A 22,264-nucleotide genomic window follows, 5' to 3' on the forward strand; every position below is an offset into this window, starting at 1 on the left:
GACTTCCCAAAACTGCCCTCTGAACTCCACATATGTACAAAACTCAATGCCCATATACATACAGGTGCACATATGCACATAAGATAAGTACATTTTTGCAAAACATTTATTAGTTTTTTGTATATATGAATGCTTTGTCTACATGTATATCTGTGCGCCATGAGTGCCTGACGCCCTTGGAGACCAGAAAAGGGAACTACATCCCCTGGGACAGGAGTTACAGACAGTTATGAGCCACCATGTGGGTGCTGGGAATTGAACCCAGGTTCTCTGCAAGAGCAACAAATGCCCTTAACAGTAGAACCAACTCTCAGGCTCCAGGAAGTACAAACGGATCTGCTCTGGCACAGTGACACTCAGCATGATGTGGATCCAATCCCTAGGGGAGGACCTGGGAGAGATCATGCTTCCTTGCCAGTTTCCCACGTCCACTGTCCCGGTTTCCCACGTCCACTGTCCTGGTTTCTGATCTCTCCTCCCCACAGCGGGAGGCTGTGACCCAGAGTCTGGCTTCTCCAGTTTGTGTTAGAACATTAATTAGCTCCAGCTCAGTCCTTTCATTCTACAGAAGGGGAAAGGTTTGTTTGGATAAAGTTCATCATGAGATTCCGCGGGGTGCCTTAAGATGTCTTATTATAAAAAAAATAATGTACCTGTACAGATAATAACATTCACACGGCTCAGGTGACATGCCAACGAGAGCAATTCTTAATCAATATTATTCTAAATGACAGTCGTGGCAAGCAATCCCAGTTTAGCTAACCGACAGGGCACTTGGAACTAGACAGCAGCAATTTCTGATTCACACTAGTTCAAATATTTACTGCACAGATAACTCGACAGGTGTAAAATACAGGCCTTTATAAATAGTCCTAGTCGCTGCAATGAAAAAAAAAGTGACAATTCATAAAAACAATACCAACAACACAGAATAAAGAATAAATACAATTATTGTGCACATTAAGATACAACCACAGACCTTTTCTCCCTCAGTTCTTCCCAGCGATTCTTCTCGAGACAGATAACAATCTCATTTGCACTGGCTGGCAGAGGGAGCCAAACTGAGTGCTCCTGGAACTCACCAACAATTGCCTTCCAGCCCAGTGAATTTTGTGTTCTGATTTGGCTAGGCCGTGATATCCAAGTTTTGGCCAAACATGAGTGTCATTTGTAATGTTTTTCTAAATATAAGCTGACCATGCATGAGGGCAACCTAGCTCAACCGCTGGCTTAACTTGGGACGCTTATCTCAGTTACACACTTAAAAAGAGAGAAAAACAGACTAGGAAAGGAGGTGAGAGTTTGCCTCAGTTGTCCAGCGAGTAGAAAGGCGTGGGGCGGGGGAGGTAGGAGTGGCCAGTGTTTAAAATTTGAATGTTTGTTTCTCTCCAAGGCGCTACCAAAGCCTGGAAAAGTACGTCGTCCTAAAAGCTGCCGACTAAGGACTCTCATGTCCTCACAAATCTTGTTAGATTGCTCTACCAATAGTAGTGTAGCCAAGAATTTAAGTCGCCCAAGCCTTCCATTGCAGCACTCTGCGGATCTAACACGCAGCAGGGCCAGCTCCGGGACGCAGACCTGTTTCCGGGACGTCGCGGCGAAGCCCGACACACAGCGGGAGCCCCGCCTTCGGGGGTTCTCTGGGCGGAGCCCCGGTTTATAATCGCTGGCGTAGAGGGCCCGCGCCGTCTGTCTTCCGCTCGATGCGGAGCAGGCTCGGCAGGGACTGCCATGAGCTGGGAGCTGCTGCTCTGGCTGCTGGCGCTATGCGTGACCATCCCGCCCCTGGTGCTGCTCTTCCTGCGGGCTGATGCCGACTTGACGTTGTTGTGGGCCGAGTGGCAAGGGCGACGCCCAGGTGAGCTCCCGCGGTGGCCCGGCCTCCTCATGGCGGTGGAGAGTACTGATCTCGCTGATGGCGAGCAGGGCAGAGGTCCCTAGCTGAGTCTTGCCCAAGAGCTAAGGGTCTGGGGGGTGGGGGTAAACTGACAGTTCTCACTCTGTCGCCTGTCTTGATTCGAAAGTGGCACTGATTTGTCGCCTAGACTAGGAGAGAAAACGTCAAACTCCAAGAGAGCGCTGCAGGACACAGACTTCTTCAGTAGGACCCCCAAAGATCCCGGGACAGACACTATCAGGAAAAGAACATTGTGGAGAGGAAAGTGTGTCCCTTGCTTTGTAAGAGGCCCAGTATCTGTTCATCCGGAACATGTTTATCCTGTGCTTTTTACTCTCCCAAAGCACTGAAAGAAAATTTGGTTTGACTCACCCACTTACCTACTCAGGTTAAAAATAACACAGTAGAAAGCGAGGAGCTGGCGGGGTCTTTTTTTGTTTTGTTTGGTTTTGGTTTTATTGCCAGGAAGAAGATCATTCTGGGCGCACTAAGACATTTCACTTGCTCCGTTTTGGTCTGCGCCTCGCTCCGTGTTTGATATTCACTTAATACATGGTCCCCACGCTTTGATAAATCCGTCCACAGACACAGTGGGTCATGTCAGGTGCACAGTGCGCTCAGCACTTTACAACAGCCGCTGACCTTTGGAACAATTCTTAAAACATGGGAGTTATTCTCACTCGTTTTCAGTTAGTAATACCGACAGAGAAATTAACCGCCTGCCAAGGTAGGCTTTGATCCTTAATGGACGAAGTGAGATTCTGCTACCCACAGTGAGAAATGTAGAAAGCACCCAAGGAAGTGCTCTTTGAAGGAGCCGGTGACTCAGAAGATAGTATGTTCAAAGTCAGCAGGACAGGAGCAAGTGAATGCTGGGTCTTGGAGACTAAAAAACAAAGAGAGGATAGTAATTTATGGCCCTCCCAAACTCTGCCAGGCATGTGTGCTGTTTGATTTCTGAGGTTGCCTTTCCTTGGCTCTAGCAGGTGGGGGTGCTGACAAATGCGCAGCGTGCTTGTCAGTTCAGTGCTGCGACACGTGTAGACTGTCATTTTTGAGGGCAAGGATCCCAAATACCCCCGCACTTCTATTAAACATAACCCCCATCTGCCCGGTCACTGTGTAGATACTTAGAATATATGTCACCTCACAGCCGTTAGCTGCCATGGGTGGTAGCTGTGTTTGAGCCCCAGTGCTTTTGTTTAATCTGAAGATAGAGCTAAACTCGGTTTATAAATTATATGATTGCATGAAAAAATTATTAACACATTAAATTAGGTCTGGAATGTAAAACTGCCGGCAGCATCCAAATACATGTTGAGCAGCTAGCAATCACGTGAGCCGTAGGGTCCTGAGAGGAGCTGGGGTGAGGGGCGGCAGCCAGAGAAGACAGTGAGCAGAAACCGAACGACGTTAGCCTTACAGAAGCCAGAGAAGCCAGGACTCAGGGAGGGCGTGACAGCTGTCGCAAGTTGGGGACAACCAGCAGTGTGAGAAATTAGAATAATAAAACTAAAAAAGTGGGTGGGAATGTCAAAATCACTTATCGGAATCTCCCATTTACTTGAGAAGGCAATGAGTGTCTAGTCACTAGGTTTAATTTTTTTTTCTTTTTTGTGAAATAAGTAGGTAAATTGAGCCTTAGAGTGAAACTATGTAGTTATGAGGCTTAGCTACAAATAGATTCTAGTAGGTACATCGAGATTCGAAAATATACTACATGCTGGACAGCTGGGCAAGTTGGTGCACACCTTTAATCCCAGCACTCGAGATCACTGTGAGTTCGAGGCCAGCCTGGTCTACAAAGTGAATCTAGGACAGCCAAGGCTACACAGAGAGACCCTGTCTTGAAAAATAAAAACAAAAACAACAACAACAACAACAACAAAAACTCCACCAAAAACCAAAACCAAAAAACCCACCACATACTGTGTGGGCTTATGAATGATGTGGTTTGTATTCATGCTTTGTGTATGTGTGTGTGTGTGTGTGTGTGAGAGAGAGAGAGAGAGAGAGAGAGAGAGAGAGAGACAGAGAGAGAGACAGAGAGAGAGAGAGAGAGAGAGAGAGAGAGAGAGAGAGAGAGAGGGTTTCTCTGGCTGTCCTGGAACTCACTCTGTAGAACAGACTGGCCTTGAACTCACAGAACTCTGCCCGCCTCTACCTCCCAAGTGCTGGGATTAAAGGCGTGCATAACCTCCCAGTATATTCATGTGTTATTAGAAAACTCTAGTAAAAAGATGGTCTTTTAGAATACTTGAATTTATTCATTCTATTTACCCACTTACTTTGTTTGAGACGGGGTCTCTGTATATCAATCTGGCCTCCAAGTGACTGTGTAGCCAAGAGTGGCTTTATGCGTCCTACCTTCTTGCTTCTACCTTCCAAGTGCTGGGATTACAGATGTGCACCGCCATGCCTGGCTTATGCAGTGCTTGAGACTGTGCTCAGGCGTTGTGTACTGGAGGCAGCAAGCATTCCCACAGCCGAGTCAGTCCCCCACCCAGGACACTTGAGAGCCTATGCTCCAAATATTAGACCTTCACATTTAGTGGTATTTTAACAACTTTGTTTATTTTATTCACATTTTGCTGTTCATTCATCACATACTGTCTCCCCTGTAACCCTCCCACCCCCCCTTTCCTCCACAGAACAGGCACTGACTGGCATGGTGGTGTGGGTGACTGGAGCTTCAAGTGGCATTGGCGAGGAGCTGGCTTTGCAGCTCTCTAAACTCGGAGTCTCTCTGGTGCTGTCAGCCCGAAGGGGACAGGAGCTGGAGCGGGTGAAGAGAAGATGCCTGGGTGAGGAAACTCCCACCAACAGCCGTGCTTCCCAGATGTGAGAACCCAAACTCAAGTGCAGCTGTGGGAGTGAGGGAAGGTGGGAGCACTGTCCTGTGCAGTTCACGCTGGCTCCAGGGCGGCGTCAGGTGCACTGCCCGCCTCCTCTTGCGTCATCTCTTTGACTTATTTTCTCTCATCGCCCTACTGCTGTTTATATACTAACTTTTGATATTAAGTGGCGAGTAAACTCCAGATCTCAAGCACTGGTGGATTTTTTTTTAAAACGTAGAAGTGCTTTGTCTGCATGTACACCTACAGGCCAGAAGAGGGCACCAGATCCCTTCATAGATGGTCGTGAGCCACCATGTGGTTGCTGGGACTTGAACTCAGGACCTCTGAGAGAACAGCCAGTGTTCTTAAGACTGAGCCATCCCCCATGCTGGTGGGTTTTAATGACTAAATGACTCGTATCTTCACTTCAGGAAAAGAACAAGCTCTTATGCACATAATTTGTGAGTGTAACAAATGAAATGTACTTAGGAGTGATGCTTATTCATTTTGCTGTGTGTCAGATATTGAAGTCGTGTGTGTGTGTGTGTGTGTGTGTGTGTGTGTGTGTGGTGTGTGTTAGGATGAATAAAAATAAAGGAAAAAAAATAAGGTTTAAAAATGAACCCGAGGCAGTACCTTCTATATTCACACAGAGTGACACTGTTAATATTTTCATTCACTTGGGTTTTTATTGTTGTTTTTCAGGACAGGGTTTCTCTGTGTAGCCCTGGCTGTCCTGGAATTCATTGCATAGACCAGTCTGGTCCCCAACTCAGAAATCCCCCTGCCTCTCTCTGCCTCCTGAGTGCTGAGATTAAAGATGTGTGCCACCATCACCTGGTGTATAGTATAAGCTTAAAAAAAAAGATATATATTTAATATGTGTATGTGTGTGAGCCTGTCCCTGTGAGTGCGGGTGCACTGGGAAGTTAATTATGTGCATGTGTGTGAGCCTGTCCATGTGAGTGGGGGTGTACTTGGACGCCATGCTGCATCTCCCTGGAGCTAGATTTACAGATGGTTGTGACATGGGTGCTAGGAATTAAGCTCAGGTCCATTGAAAAAGCGGGGTACGCTCTTAACCGCTGAGATATCGCTCCAGACCCAAACTGTTGTTTTAAATGTGTGTGCAGGAGCAACTGAGCTTTGTGAATCTATCGCAATAAGAAAAGTAACTCTATGCCCGTTAAACAAACAAACCGTTGTAGAATTTTAACTCCTTTTTCTGTGGCCGGAGCTATTGTGTCATTTGGGCAAGGGCTGGAGGGGCTGCCCATGTGGGCCTTGGGGGTCCCAGCCTACCTGGCTCCGTGCTCGGAGTATATTTATTATAGCTGTGGACTACTGCATGTGACAGGCTGCGTTTCCTCCGTTTGTATCTAATAGTATACTATTTGTTTTGAGACAAGGTCTTCTCTATAGCCCTTGCTCATCTGAAACTTGCTATGTAGATTAGACTAAACTTGTTTCTGCAGTCCTGCAAATAACTGCCTTCCAGGTGCTGGAATCACCGCTGTGTCTTCATGTCCTGTTTGTTTGTTCTTTACTAAGTTCCTCCGTACATATTCAAGGTGGAGCTTACCGTCCTGCTTCTTCCGAGCCAGCCAGACTTCCTATCCGAGGCCTCCCACAGCATTACTAGTCCTCCCCCCCTTCCCCCCTTCCCCCCCTCCCCCACCTCCCCCCCACATCAGGGACAGATGATCTGGTAGTGTGTCCTAGAATGAGTTCACCGCTGCCTTTTTGTTTTTTGTGGGGGCAGAGGGTAAATTTAATGAGCAAATTGAGTTCAGAGGAACCGTGCAATGGCTTGCTTACTGTTTCTATGTCTTTTTCAGAGAATGGCAATTTAAAAGAAAAAGATATACTAGTTTTGCCCCTTGACCTGACTGACACAAATTCCCATGAGGCAGCTACCCAGGCCGTTCTGCAGGAGTTTGGTAAAGTAAGTTGCATTTTTATATTGCTGAGTCCTGGGTGGTATTGTTTGTCTGTTTTTGCAAATAACTGCCAAAGAGATTTCCAGCTGTGGATCCCCTTCAAAGGAACGGGGCTGATGGATTGCGTGCAGCAAGGTCAGGGCTGTGGAGTGGCTTTAGCTGCTTGGTACTTTTTATCCCTTCCCAGGCATGGTGTCTCCGTAAGGCATGAGGGAAGTTAAGACCTATGGTGCTTTTCTTTTTTCTGATACTGGTTTCTTCAAATGCAGATTCCGCAGGAGAATTCTGCTTCATTTCCTTTCTTTCTGGCTCTGTTCCTTTCCCTCCCTCCCTCCCTCCCTCCCTTCCTTCCTTTCTTTTTTAAAAACAGACTGTTCTACAACTCAGTCTGTGGATCAGGCTGACCTTGAACTCACGAGATCTGTCTGCCTCTGCCTCCGAAGTGTTGGGATTAAAGATGTGTGCCACCACGCCTGGGTTTGCCTATTTTACTTTTTTTTTTTTTTTTTTTGTAGCTGCTACAAGAACCACACCACAGTCTTCAACTAATAATAATACAATCGTTTCATCTTCTTAGGCTATCTTTAAGTACCCATTTCTTTTTCTTTCTTTTTTTTTTTAATTTTTAGATCGACATTTTGGTCAACAATGGTGGAAGAAGCCAGCGTTCCTTAGTTCTAGAAACCAACCTGGATGTCTTCAAGGAGCTGATGAAGCTGAACTACTTAGGGACCGTGTCCTTGACCAAGTGCGTTCTGCCTCACATGGTGGAGAGGAACCGAGGCAAGATTGTTACCGTGAACAGTGTCGCGGGCATCGCCTCCGTGCCCCTCTCCAGTGGGTACTGTGCCAGCAAACATGCTCTACGGGTAAGGCAGCCCACACTTACCTGAGAACACAGACCTCTGCTCATGTGCGGGGCATACGGCTTTCAGTGAATGGGCTCGTGGGAACCGGGCCTTAAGCATGAGACTGAAACCGGAGAACTTGCCCTCTCTCCTTAGATGATAAAAACAGCCCTCGAGTCACGTGCTTAGACCTGCGCAGCTCCTCAGTGCAGGCTTTGAGCGCCTGTACCGTAGCGTACGCTGAATCAGAGCCTGGGGATGTAAAGATGAGACGGGAGTTCTTCCCTTAGGGTGAGCTACTCAATATTTCCCCTTCCATCTTACTCCATCTGCTGTGGCCTCATGGCAGCTAGGCCTTACCGCTCCGTCCCACACGTGTCCGCACGTGTCCGGGATGTGTTTTTGTTGTCCGATGTCTGTGACTTCTTTTCCTCCCCCTTTCCTTGCTCTTTATTTTCCCTTGTCTGCTTGTGCATGCGCATCAGAGCTAGGTGGTGCTGCCGGGTGGTTAGTCCTGGGCCTGTTTCTATTAGGGAACGCATGGCTCTCTCTTAACGGTTTCCTTGGAAGAAGACAGTCTAGTCTGATCAGGGCAATGACTAGGAGAAAAGCGTGATTTGTGTTATGTATCTGAGGAGGCTTAAATAGCAGAACGCAATGGGCTTTTAGTTTTGCCTTGAGAGTAAATACGAAGAAATAGTAAACTCGGTAGGACAATAAGGAAACACAAAATGGGTAGCTCGTGTCTAGGAAGGAGTTTTGGTGACGCGTTCCACCCGTGGCGTAATGAGATTCAGAAGCGCAGGTCGCCATGCTTTCTGTTGTAGCTCAGCAGGAACCATCTCTGCCACTCAAAGCAGACAGTGGTGAAGGGCTGCAGCTTCGACGCTTCCCTCAGACTTAGTAAGGGCCTGTCAGTCAACCTCCCGTAAAAGCAGTCCCACCTCAGACAGGCAGATGCAGAGCAGTACAGACCCCATCTGTGGACGTTTAGTCCCATGAGGCGTTCAGGAAGCTGTCCGTTAAAACACGGGTGAGCTGTCTGGCCTGCCCTCCAAGACTCTGGGTCTTAGTACTGGCTTGGATCCTCTGAGAAAACGTGGACAGTTGTAGCAGTAGTTAGGTAGATGAATGCGGAGACCTAGAGTCTTTTCTGTTGTTTTGAGACTGTCTCCCGTAGCACAGGCTGAGCTCCACATCTTGCCATATCGCCCAGGAACTGGGCTCACAGGTGCACACCACAATGTCTCAGGAGGCCTTTTTAAGGAACACATTTCCTCCTCATATTCCTACAAGTTACAGAGAACTTTTTTAAAAGGTGTTTTTTTTAATGTGTCTGTACACCGCATGCATGCAGTACCTACAGAAACCAGAAGAGGGCAGTGGATCCCCCGAAACCAGAGTTACAGGTAGCTATGAGCTGGCTTGTGTATTTTGGGAACCCAACCTGCAGGAGCAGTAAGTGCTCTTAGCTCTCCGACAGTGAACTTTTTAATCACCAAAGTGTGTCCATGACACTCCAGAAGAGGGCTCAGTGTTGGTTCCCTCTGTTGTGGACAGGAGCTCGGCCGGGCATAGTGGTGCATGCACACTTTAATCCCAGCACTCAGGAAGCAGAAGCATTCTCTGAGTTCGAGGCCAGCCTAGTCTACAAAGTGAGTCTAAGAGAAACCCTGTCTCGAAAAAACTTAAAAAAAAAATTGTACAGGAGTTCTTTTACCAAACATTTTGCTTTGGACCCTCTCTGAGCTAGGGACTGTGTGAGCGTTTTATGACACTATTTCTGGGGAAACATGAACAACATCTGCTTCTCCTAGATAAGAAACAAATGACAGACCAAAGTATGGGTCCTACCAAAGTTCAACTTGGCCAACCAATGAGTTTTATTGGCATTTCTTACACCAATATGGGGTAGGGGTGAGGAATTACTTATCGGAACAGAAAGCGACTCAAAAACAACTGCATCACCAAAGCCCACCTTAGCATGGGTGACAAGCTCACAAAAGCTGGGAAACCCGGAGCATGCTGTCAGGTGACACCGTGGCTAGTCTCTGCCAACTAGCTCAGCTTTTCCTAGAGCCTCTCGCAGTAGTCCTGACAGGCTTGGGGTGGGCGGGGCCTAGCAAATCTAGTCAATTTCAGGGACTTTCTGAAGCTATTTTGAGTTGTTTGCTTTCTGAACTTAAGGAGCTTTGCTACAAGACAGAATGTTTCACTTCCCCTTAAAACATTCAGTTTCCGCCTCCTTTCAAACATCCTCTGTCTGAAGTGGGTTGCCTCCAAAGTGGAAGGTTTTAATACCAAAGGAAACTGCTGCACAGCAGTCAGTCCTGCACCAGAAACCCTCGTCACCTCTGTGCTAGTGAGAATCCACATTTGAGAGCTGACAGATATTTAATATCGTTAGGTTTGCGTACACATGAATCACGATTTTATCTTTATTTTTTTAGGGTTCTAAGTACTGCATCATTTTTTTTCCCCTGACAGTCTCATGTAGTACAGTTTGGCCTCTTCTTTATGTGCTGAGGATGGCTTTGAACCTCCGTTCCCTCTGCTTCATCCTTTCTACCGAGAGGTTACAAGCATGAGCCACCACACCCAACATCCAGTCTTTAAAATAATGCAGGAACATTCTCCTAATGAAGAAAAGCAAATGCGGAGGAGCAAGTATCTGTTGGTTTCTGTTGGTTTGGAAGTGGTCTGCCTCTTTGAGTGCAGAAGAGTTAGCTCCATCCTTGGAAGGTCTTGCAGTAGTAGGTGGCCACATCACATTTGTCACTAGTCCTATGGCGAGTGCTTCTGGGTAAAATGTGAATATAAACTGAGAACCTGAGTTCCTCTGCGCTTGTTGTTGTGTTGTTGTTGTTGTTGTTTTTTTCTTCCCCTTCTTTGGCCAAACATCTTGCACATTTGGCCTTTCTGTGGGGTTGAAGAGGAAGCCCTGGCCAGGGATTCTATGGTGAGCAACAGACTCTTTTTGGAGTGGGTGGTGAGAGGTGGGGTAGGGAAGGCGTGTGGGTTTCCTTAAGGAAGAGTCCCCCTTCCTTGTCTGCTCGAATAACACTGCTGACAAAAGCCACAGTCGCCAGGCTGTGAGCCATGGCTACTGCTGGGGCCGGAATGTCTGTTGGAGATCATTTCCAGGCTTGTAGTTAAAAATGCCCAGTGGGTGGGGCTGGTGAGCTGGCCCCGGCCATCAAGAGCAAGCACCGCTCTTGCACAGAACCGTAGAGGGGTTCCCAGCACCCAAGTTGGGTGGCTCACGTTTGCCTGTACTCTAGTTCCCGGAGGACCAGACAGTGTCTTCTAAGCAGGCACCTTCATTCACATGTGCTTAGTGTAAGCATTGCAGCTCTGGAGGGAAGGCTTCCCCACTAGAGGTGACGCAGCTCTCCTCTGACAGGCACCCTGGCAACTGGGAGGCAAGGAATACCACAGAGTCATACCACACAACACGTCATGTACAAGAGGTTTATTAGGAGGGGAAAAACCTGGGAGGGTGGCTGCCTGTGCTCTGATGAGGAGCTGCAGGGAGCTGAGCAGGAGGCAGGCTTTATATAGGGTTTCTTGTGTGTGTGTCTGTGAGTGTGTGTCTGTAGTGTGTGTATGAGTGTGTGTGTGTGTGTGTGTGTGTGTGTGTGTGTGCACGCATGTGTGCATGTAGTGTGCAGAGTTTTCCAAGGTGGGGATTGGTGAGATTTCAAGCCAAGTGCAGGGATTGGTGGTTTTTCAAGTTCAAAGATCTTGTAGGTTTTCGAGCTCAGGGATTGGTGGGCTTTGTTTTGGTAGGTTTTCAAACCTGGAAGTGGTTACCCTACATATAACCATACACAAGCACACACACACACACACACACACACACACACACACACACACACAAGATTAACAAAAATAAAACTTAAAACAGAATGCCTTAATTGATCCAAGCTTAGTGGCACGGGCCTGTAGTCCTAGGCACTTAGAGGTAAGAGATTTAAACATTTAAGACCTGTCTGGGCTACAAACAAGTTCAATGTCTAGACAACTTAGTTGACCATTGTCATCAAAGACATTGTAAAAAGGGCGCTGACAGGGTGACTCAGTAGGTACACACTTGTCCTCAAGCTTGACAGCCTGCATTCATCCTCTTACGTCTACACTGTGCCCTGGCATGCCATTCCCCCGCTATAAACTAATAAATAAATGTAGTAGAATTGTCTTACTGTTAAAAAGTACCAGAGATATAAGTGTTCGAGCCTTACCTAATGTGTACAAAGGTCCTAGATTCAATCACTAATACTACAAGATTTAAAAAAAAAACAACAACAAGAAGTAAATAAATAAAACCTGATACACTTACATCAATGTACTGCCTGTTCATTACAGAGCATGTGTCTGGATAACATATTCTGTTTTCTTTTTATCTTTACTCTATCCTTTCCTTATCATCTTCTGTTCTTGTTTTGTGGTCCTTAGGGTTTTTTCATTGCCCTCCGAAGTGAGCTTATCAAATATCCAGGCGTAACATTTTGCAACATTTACCCAGGGCCTGTGCAGTCCGACATTGTGAAGAACGCCCTAACTGAAGAAATAAATAAGGTAAAAATCCTAGTAGGGGAAAGGCTGAGTCCTTTACTAGCTATGTCTGCTTTGTCACATGCATCAGGCGCCTGTGAATTGTTCAAAGTGACAGCATTGAGGAAAGTGTTCAGGCCACTTGGCAGTGCTTCAGAATGTCATCTTCACAACAGCTAGCGACCCTGCCACACTGCCACTTACAAATGGCTCACCGTTACGGATCCACCACTCTTCTTAAAGTCCTTTTGTCTCGTTCTGTTTCCTCCCCATGGTTCCATTTGCGAGATATACCTAATCGCTCGGTTGTGTGGTGCTGGAGGTTGAAGCCAGATAGACACTCATTTTGTCTCTGGACTGTACATTCTTAACCCTCTAATGTAAATCTTGCTAATTCGCTATTTCTAAAAATGTGATAATAAAGTAGGCACTTATACTGTGTTATGAGAGAATTACGATTAAAAGTAAGGAGCCTTCAGCACGTGCAATTTCCCCTGGTAAATGTGTGACTTCTTTTAGGCTCTTTGAACTATGGTAACTTATTAATGTCCAGTAGCACCTATGAAGACTCCCCGTTGACAGGTAGCACCCTGAAAGGCTATCACTGCTGGGTAGCCTCTGGCTCTTCCTAGGTAATATCTGCATGAAACCGTTTTTGAATCCTGAGCCTTCACTTCTTGACTCTCAGCCCATGAGAACTATAGACCAGAGCTACAAGATGGCAACTAGCCGCTGCGTCCATCTGATGCTGATCTCTATGGCCAATGATTTGAAGGAAGTTTGGATCTCTGACCAGCCTGTGTTGTTGGGGGCATACATGTGGCAGTATATGCCAACCTGGGCCCTTTGGGTAACCTCCAGGATGGCGAAGAAAAGAATCCAAAACTTTAAGAACGGATTGGTGAGAGCAATTTATGTATTTCTTTACAGTATTGTATGATTTCCATGGGAAAAGAGTTTTCAAAGTTAGGAAAGTTTTTTTTTTCTTATGCATTTCGGACTCCACACCAGTCCTGTGATTAAAATACCAAGAATGTAGGAACGTGTTCTGTGTCCGCACCGCATATCTGATTGTTTGTTACATGATTTCTCATCTGGAAGGGTAAAATCTTTATAAGGCAGAATCAAAACGAAGGTTGTCACTTTCTCTTCTTCACTCGCTGTTAACATGTTTCTGAAAGCCCCTCACCCTGCTCCGTGATTTTACTTGCTTTATGGCTGTTTTTCTAAACAGAGTGTCCCTTATTTCCTGGCGCTGTTTCTGGCTGATGATATTCCATTCTTTCCACAGGACAGGAGCCACACTCCATTTTGGATTATCATTTTTTTTTCTGTCTTTGTGCAAATTCTTGGATGAGCAAATGCTTACCTTTCCCAAACAAAAACCACATTTAGGGGTTAGCAGCTCGCCTTATTTTAGCTTGTAAACAGTATATCAAAAGCTCATAAGTAATTTTAGAATTGCATCCCAAGAGTTCCTTCCTTCCTTCCTCCCTCCCTCCCTCCCTCCCTCCCTCCCTCCCTCTCTCCCTCCCTTCCTTCTTTCCTTCCTTCCTTCCTTTCTCACTACATATTCCTGGCTACCCTTGATGTTTCCTGCATAAACCAGGCTGCTCCCAGACTTTCAGCGATCCTCCTGCCTCTGCCTCCCAGGTGCTGGGATTAAAGGCGTGCGCCACCATAATCAGCCAGATATTTAAATTCTAGATAACCTATTTTGTGCGCTTTTGGCTCTCAGTGGGTGTGATCCAGAGAGTGACACGTAGCTTGCGCTTGTTGTTCAAGGCATGAGTAAGTAGAAAATTACTGATGCCATCCCTGCCACGCAGAGCAGATAAAGACATCGAGCTCTAAGGGCAATATTTGCTAGCAGACCCGGAGTATTGCCTGTGATATTTTGCTTCCGGTTTAAGTGTTTTTCCAAGGCTTGCAAAGCTCCCCCCTATCGGGTGAATGATGATACAGTTCATTAAACGGGGAGGCCTGGCTGTCAAACAGGGGTCGATAAAGGAAGGTCTGGTTCACACTACGGTCGCTCTTTTGCAGGATCCAGACTTGCCTTATAAATTCTGGACGACAAAGGAGGAGTGAGACAACCACTTGGGGTGTTGCAGCCACTTGTTGAGAATGTCAAACCGCATAGGTACAGTAAGCCTACACCCGGAAAGCGAGCGGGCTGCTGACTGTTTTCTGGTATAATGGACAATAAAGACAGCCTTGCCCTGTATCTTGCATATGCATATGAACACATGCTATCTTCTTAAATAAAATAACATTCAAAGGACTTAAGCATGCAGACTGAGGATCGTGGTTAACAGAGGCCCAGCTAAGAAATTGGCAGCTGTAATAGGTAGCATTGTTTTAATCCACTTGTGCTCCCAAGTGGAAATACGACTGGCTGGCTACCCATAGACTATAAATGTACTTTTCTTTTTTCTTTTCTTTTTCTTTCTTTCCATTTTTTTTTAAATAAATGTGCTTTTCACAGTTCTGGAGACTAGGCGGTCCAAGATGAAGGCATCCGTGCCACTAGAGTCATGTGAGAGCTGATCTCTGACTCCAAGGTGGTGTATGCTGCTGTGTCCTCCAGAGACGGGTGCTGTGTCCTGAGTCACTAGTTTGTCCAAACTGGCCTTGACCTCAGCCTATAGCCCAGTCAATAATCAAGCTTCCAGCCTTCCTGCCGTAGCCCACCCTGGGGCTGGGGTTGGAAGCCAGGGCCACCAGGCCCTCACCACTAAGCCCTTTTATAAAGGTCTCTAATTCTGCTCACAACTCCATCTGCTCTCACAGGCCATGCCTGTTACTGTTACACTGTTGCACTGGGATTTTTTTTTTCAACATCAGTTTTGGGGAGAGCAAAAGCAATTCATTCCATAGCCATGTGAGTTACTGTGCACAAAGTAGACTGCTGGGCAGTGAGCAGATGTAAAGAAGTATTTGGAGCAATCCCTCATCCAAAATGCTTGATGCTGTCTTAGGAAGAGTGCGTAGGTACAAAGGACCAGCTGGAAGCTGCCAGTAGGCTGTATAGCAGCCTGTGATATGCCTCATTATTAAACACTGGCAATATGCCAGCAGTAATATGCACTGCTGAGCTAACTCACCCCACATGGCAGCCACTAAGGCAGGTGAGGTTTTCTACCCAGGAGATGTTTAACGCTACTCGGTCTAACTTTTTCAAGATCCCAAACCTATTTATGTTCCAAGTAAACAACCCAGGAAGAATCCACTGGCAACTCCTCAGTGCTATCACTGTAAGTTTTATTTTCAGTGTTCAGCTCCGTACAGTACAAAATAAACACAGAGAAGCAACAGAAGTAACGGCCGGCAGGGAGGGCCAGCCATTTCCTAGCACTGTGCAGTTTGGCTGGAATCAAACAGCACACCCAAAATAGCTGTAGAATAGTTGTTAGGCGTATGGGAGGCCACTCCAAAGCTGTCCTCGGGAAGGGGGCAAGGTGACATGTGGATATACTGCTCTCGGTACAGTAGAAACATTGGAATACACGCACACACAGAGCGCATCCTGGAAGCGTAAAACACAGCACTGTTTGCCAGGGTATGAGTAGAACACAGGCTCCTTTTGTAGGAAAACATACAGAAGCAGATTCCTCCCGTTCCTGTCACAGCTATGTTGTAATAGCTGCTTAGGATAGGCATGTGCCATATGTGTACAAATAAGAAGTAAGAGTGGGCTGTTGTGTGACCAGTGATTTAAGAAAAAACAAAAACAAAAACAACCAGCAGTTATGCTTTATTGCACTCACCACATCTTAGATTAAAAAAACAAGAAGAACACTAGCATGCAAGAAATACTGCCTATGTTGTATGTTAGGCAAGTGTGTCATGGCAGAGGAATAATGTTAAGGTGGTTGTATGCCTGTCCCAGTGGTCTTGGAAGAGAATAGAGGCAGATAAGGAGTCGGAGGCCAGGGTATCAGGTTTGCCTCCTGTTGCTGTGATAACGCAAAGCAACACAGTGGATAAAAGGGTTTGCCTCATCTTATTCCCAGGTCAGCGTCCATCACGGCAGAAAGTCAGGGCAGGAAGTGAAGCGGGACTGTGTAGAAACGCTGCTTACTGGCTTGCCCTCTGGCTCATGCTCAGCTAGTTTTTTATATAGCCCAGGCCCACCCTCTCAGGGATGGTGCTGCGCACAGTACCCTGGGCCCTTCCACTTGGGTCATCGATCCAGGCAGTGGATTATAGACATTGCCATAGGCTAATTTTACGGAGGCAGTTCTTCATTTGGGGAGGGGGTGTCCCTCTTCCCAGGTGATGATCAGACAGAATGAAAACAAAGACACAAACAAAGACCCTAACCCGGACAGGGGGTTGATTTTGCCTACAGTGCTTGGCTGGTGGTGTGTTGGTTGTGTTAAGCAGCTGTTGGGCAGGCGTTTCTTGCCTCCAGGGAACAAAGTAGGAGGGGCTCCAGGGGAAACATGCTGCGATCAGTTCACTGCACTCTTGTTAAGGATGCAGGCTAACAGGGCACCCACAAGTCAACCTTTAAGAGTTTGTGCTGCTGTGTGGTGGTGGTTTACACCTTTAATTCCAGCACTCGGGAAGCAGAGACCAAGGCTGGTTGATAGAGTGAATTCCAAGATAGCCAAGGCTATCCAAAGAAACCTTGTCTCAAAAGGAAAAAAAAAGTTTGTTTATATGACAATTTTCCATGGCTTTGTAATAATTAAGTATAAAATTAGTGAGTATATGCAGACTGAGCGGGGAAAGGCAAGCTCATACCAGAATTCATTTTGTTAAATACAAAGCGACCCAGGTGTTCACACTGCACAGATCATGAGCATTTAAAAGGTAAGTTCATTTGCACGGCTGATCGTCAACACCAGGGTCTAGCCCATGCTAGCAAGTGCTGTAGCACTGTGCTCACCCCCCCCTCCCCACCCCCGCTAAGGCCCCAGTAATCACCTTTCATGGCCCTTTGAAATGAAGGGAAGGACTCACTGGGCTGTCCACGAAAGCGAGGCATCATTGTTTTTATGCAAAGGGACAAACTGGCACTGTGTGAGAGTCACAGTAGACGCTGCGGCTGTTGGGGTTAGTCTGTGCCTTACTGGCTGTACCTGTTAGTCACAGGAGACCGTGGTCACAGCCGGCTAGTCGAAGGCACATTCCTAATCACTGCATGAGTATGTGAACTGTTTACTTTGGTAGATCTGACCTATGGGTGCTCCTGCTGGGCAGGAGAGATGGTTCAAGTAGTCAAGAGCACTGGTTCCACAGCACTCAGTTCAAATCCCAGCACCCATATGGCAGCTGACCACAGTCTGTGACTCCAGTTGGCGGGGATCAAATGCTCTCACTCTGGGGCACATGGTGCACATGCATGCAAAACACCCATGAACATAAAATAAAAGTAAATCTCTAAAGGCACACCTGGGAAGCTATAATCACATCAAGAAGACTGATGCATCCAGAAACCTGTAAAGCTCTGCTGCATCCTTGTGAACGGCTTCTGGCTGGACGTTCAAGAGCGGGAGGGGGGGGGCGGGGAACGGGACGGGACGGGACATTGAGGCATATTGTTATTTATGTAAGAGATTTATTAAAAAGTATTATTAGCTCCATAAATGGCACAATGTCAGAGGCTCTTTGGAAATAAGTCAAGCCCTTGGGGGCACAGTCCCATCTAAGTCCCTTTTAAGAGGAAGGGGGAGATTGCATATCACATGACTGGTGAGCTGCTATAATACATATTGTAGTCAGAGCATCTGTGATTCCTGTGTGTATGTGGGGGGCTTGAGGGATGCATTAAAGGAGGTGGATGGGAGTGGGTTTGTTAGCCTGGAGCCCATATCAGCTATGAGGGCTGGGGAGCAAGAATCTAGGAGGGGGGGCGGGTGGGAAATGAACGGATGGAATTGCTTTCCAACATGCTCTGGCAGTTGTCCGGCAGCAGGAACCAATGTGTGCTTTCCAATGTATAGATTTGTTTGCATTTTTATGCAAAATGAATAAGCTACGGATTATGAGCCTGGAGACTTTTATTTCTTTTTCTTTTTGGTGGCAGTGAGGGTCTCTGCTGTGCCAGATACACGAGACAATCATGGAAAGGCAATAGAGCAACAAAAAGCAGTCCTTGAGGCGAAATCCTTGGGGCTTTGCTTAAACCAGGGATGCACCCATTTGTCAGCTGTGCAAAAATGAGTGAGCTGCCTCCAGGATGCTCAGTTTCTTGCTTTTGCCAATCCAGCATGCAATTGCTCAGCAAGTACACTCCCTGGCCCTCGCCGCCAAATAACCATATCATACTGCAGAAACTTATTCAGTCAAACTTCAAAAGTCCCCGTAGTCTATCACAGTCTCAATGCTGTTTAAAAGTCCAAAGTTTCTTCTGAGTCTCAGGCTGTTATGGGGTCAGCTTAGATCAACACAATTCAAATACCAGGTCGATGCAGACAACAACAAAGAATTATTGTGATCAACCATTACTGATCAATCGGGGTGGCTGGAAAGACTTGGGAGCTGAACTGAGGCCCCCCCCCCCAATCCCAGCCAGAGTGTAACATAGTTTTTTTTTTGTTTTGTTTTTTGCCGGGCTCCATTTGCTTTTATTTAACCACACCATCACAGCTGGAGACTCTGCCTTTTCCTGGTGGGAAGCCAAGTGGGAGGGAGGTTGGCAACATAGCTTTTAATCTTGAAAACCACAAACATCTATGCCAAGTTATTTACATTTTCCCACCAATCAGGGTTTAGGGATAAGGGCTTTCCTTATGTGGTTTATCTGTGTCAATAGATACAGAATGTAGGTTTTACCACTCAACCAATCAAATTCGTTTGTTCTTTTCTGGTCAGGAACAGCCATTATGTTTTGGGAAACAAAACATAAATATAGTAAGCTGGTCAGGTACAGTCATGTTTTGAGGAGCAAGTGATGAATGACGTAAGCTGTTCAGCCATTGGGCAGTCTCCAGCTCTTCTAGGGCCTGGGAACTAAAACTTAGTTTCACCCTATGATTAAAATGGAGTCTGAAAACAAAATGGTGAAGGGACCCAACCCCAGGGACCCCAATGACCCCCAATGACCCCCAGTTGCTTGACTAGATCAACTGCATGACAGGTTTCAGGTTTTTACTCTGCCTAACTAGGCCAAGTTTCCAACAATTCCTGGAAAAACCACAAGTTATACACACCTCATGGGCAGCTCATGGGCAATTAATCAGCTTATAGAACAAAAATGACTAGATACTATGTTTTTATTACTTCATGGCCTTGGTAAAGAACACAGTGGGCCCCATCCAATCAAATTAAAGGCCAGCTCCTGAGTAAGAGCCAAAATTTCAGGCCAGGCGGTGGTGGCGCATGCCTTTAGTCCCAGCACTTGGGAGCCAGAGGCAGGTGGATCACTGTGAGTTCGAGGCCAGCCCGGTCTACAAAGCGAGTCTAGGATAGCCAAGGCCACACAGAGAAACCTTGTCACAAAAAAAAAAAAAAAAAAAAAAGAGCCAAAATTTCAGTGACTCAAAAGTCCCCAATAACCAAACAATCAGCCAGTCCTGAATCCCCTCATACACTCTGACTCAATTCTGTCATCACAGACCCCTCCGTCTATAAATTGACCCTGCATGCTCATTTCAGGTCGCCCTCTAGAGGAGGAGCGTGACCCTGCATGCTCATTTCAGGTCGCCCTCTAGAGGAGGAGCATGACCCTGCATGCTCATTTCAGGTCGCCCTCTAGAGGAGGAGGGTGACCCTGCATGCTCATTTCAGGTCGCCCTCTAGAGGAGGAGCATGCTAGAATAAAAACACTGCTTTTGCATACTGCCTTGGGGTCTGTCTTCAGCAGACCACCAGGAACCCTAACAATGGCAGCACTTAGGACAAGTTTATTTTGATTGTTCCCAAAAACGCAATCTCTTAACTGTAATCCCCTGTAAAGTTTGCATCAATAACCAGATCACATACTTCCAACACATACTGGCACCGGATATACATTACCATTTCAAAAAGTAAGGATGGGAGCACAGTGAGGAAATACTGGACCAAAGCAAAAGCAAAAATCAGCGGGGCAAACTCCAAACTCTGCATCTCCAGCTCAGACGTCAAAGTTCTCTTCAGATCTCCAGCTCCTTACAGCTTTGCTGACTCCCACACACTTCTTTCTTTTGGGCTGGTCCCCCTCACTGTTAGCAGCTCTCTTCAGCAGGTGTCCCACAGCTTTGGCATCTCCAACATTTTGGGGTCTTCAAGGCACTCCATGCATCACCTTCACAGCTTCACACAATGGCCTCTCTAGGCCTGCAAGCAGGGACACCTCTGACACATGGCTGGACATGGCAGATTTCCTTAGATGTGGAGGGAAGTCCCATAACCGCTTTCTTCTGTTCTTGACTCACAGAACCACATGGCTGAAGCTGCCGAGTTCTGCCGCTTACTGGGGCAGGAACACTGGCCACTTATTCAAATACATTTCCGATGGCTGTTGGGGGATGGTCTGAGGTGTTTTGATGTTAATTACTGTTTGTTGTCCCTGTGACCCACCTTTTGATTAATAAAAAGCTATCCCACCTGGACAGGAAAAAGGAGATTGGGGCTAGGAGAGAAAGGAATCCTGGGGAAAAAAAAGAAGAAAGACTGCCACGAGGAGGAAGGAGAGAGACCTGAAGGGAAGAGAGGAAGGCCGCCATGGGTTAGATGGAGGAGAAGCACATGGCCGGCATGGATGGAGAATCCAGCCCAGATGAAGAACATTAACAAGTATTTGGGATTATAAATGGGAGGTAGCTTGATAGAAGTTATTAAAAACAGATGACATGGGATTAAGACAGGGATCCCATACCTGCCCCACTATGGGAAGTAGTTTAGAGGATTGATATTGTTGGACCCAAGAGTCCAATTTGGGAAGGGGGTCGCCGAGAGAGACGACTCAAGTCACACAGGCTGGAGGTATAGATAAAATTTATTACTGACACATCAGAAGTCCCAATTGTTGATGTCTCAGGGTCCCTCAGCTCTCGGGAGGTGAAGGACCCTGAGTAGCTGTTACAGGCTAGTTTTAAAGGCTAAAACCGCTTATCAAGTTAGACCATATGGACATTAGGACATCTGGCATTGGGAAGCTCCTTGTGGGGGCTTGGGTGTGGGTCTCTAGAGCGGTTGCTGAAAGCGGTATGGGGGACATCTGATATATGGAAACTTACATGTAACTATTCTGGGAACTAGGGTGGAACTTTTGAAGTTAGCAAAACGAGAACTGGGAGAGGCGAGCAAGGCTGGACAAGTGAGCAAGCATCTTGTATTTTTATAGTTTTACAGTTTCTCAATATCTGCCCTGCCTCAGGTTAACTAAGGCTATTTAAAAATATAACAAGTGTCTGTGTCTTAACTGATTGCTAACTGGGCCTACAGATAATTTAAAAACAATAACCAGCTTTCTGGTTTTGATGGTTTCCTTCACTACCTAAGCTTGTCTGTCCTGGAACTTGCTCTGTTGACCAGCCTGACATTGAAATCAGAGATTTACCAGCCTCTGCCTGCCGAGTGATGAGACTAAAAGTGTGCACCACCATGACTAGCCCTAAGCTTTTCTTTAATTCCTTTTCACAAGTTGGAAGCTGAGCTGGGTGGGGCCCGACTGTGAGTCACCTCTCCCTTCACTCTACTTAGCATCAGGCTCATCTTTGATCTCTTTACCACTTCCTGGTGCCCTCAAATTGTACCTTTTTATATTTTTCCTTGTTCAGCTTGCTCCTTCTTATAATAGATCAGCACAAGCATGGCCAGTAATAACCACAAGACATAGTCCACACTAGGCTGTTTTGAAATCTCCTCTGCAAATGCAGTTAATAAAAAAACAAAACAAAACAAAACTTTTCAATTTAGCCTCAGGCAGATTTAAAAAAAAAAAAAACAAGGGCAGAAAGTGAAAGGAAAACTTTTTAATTAGCATTAAAGCAACCAGAACAGCAGAGCTCTCTAACTCATAAGTGCAGGTCAACAGGTATGCTAGCCCAAGGTCCCAGATGATAAGTCACAAAGAATGCGGAGACAGGAGACAAAGGCCTACTGAGTGTTCCAGGGACCGGCTGGCCGTAAAAGATAGGGAGAATACACAAGGACAAATTCCTGAAAGAAACAGGTACCGGACATGGTCGAGTGAGTAATGAGCCAAGGACCCCTCATCCGATCTTATGGTGTCTGCTTAATCCCCCCCTTGAG

The 22,264-nt window shown here is 46.5% G+C and overlaps 1 protein-coding gene and 1 long non-coding RNA gene across 3 annotated transcripts; both read left to right on the forward strand.

The window, feature by feature from the left end:
• Positions 1-1,627: 1,627 nt before the first annotated feature.
• Positions 1,628-14,566, forward strand: DHRS7 (dehydrogenase/reductase 7). 2 transcript variants are annotated; one of them, XM_084793355.1, is made up of 7 exons: positions 1,628-1,918; positions 4,549-4,701; positions 6,573-6,679; positions 7,304-7,543; positions 11,978-12,100; positions 12,765-12,977; positions 14,123-14,566. In XM_084793355.1, the coding sequence occupies exons 1-7, from the start codon at positions 1,732-1,734 to the stop codon at positions 14,165-14,167; spliced, it is 1,068 nt and encodes a 355-aa protein (XP_084649481.1). In that variant the 5' UTR covers positions 1,628-1,731; the 3' UTR covers positions 14,168-14,566. The 2 variants fall into 2 exon arrangements, with proteins under 2 accessions (XP_084649481.1, XP_084649482.1); XM_084793356.1 differs by having other exon boundaries at positions 1,633-1,858.
• Positions 14,567-17,620: 3,054 nt separating this feature from the next.
• LOC311603761 lies at positions 17,621-21,959 on the forward strand. The gene is made up of 2 exons (XR_014781240.1): positions 17,621-19,728; positions 19,773-21,959. It is a non-coding gene; the product is annotated as an uncharacterized lncRNA (long non-coding RNA).
• Positions 21,960-22,264: the final 305 nt, after the last annotated feature.

The sequence above is a fragment of the Acomys minous genome, assembly GCF_964271855.1.
Source record: "Acomys minous genome assembly, chromosome: 8".
In the NCBI taxonomy this organism is placed as follows: Eukaryota; Metazoa; Chordata; class Mammalia; order Rodentia; family Muridae; genus Acomys; species Acomys minous.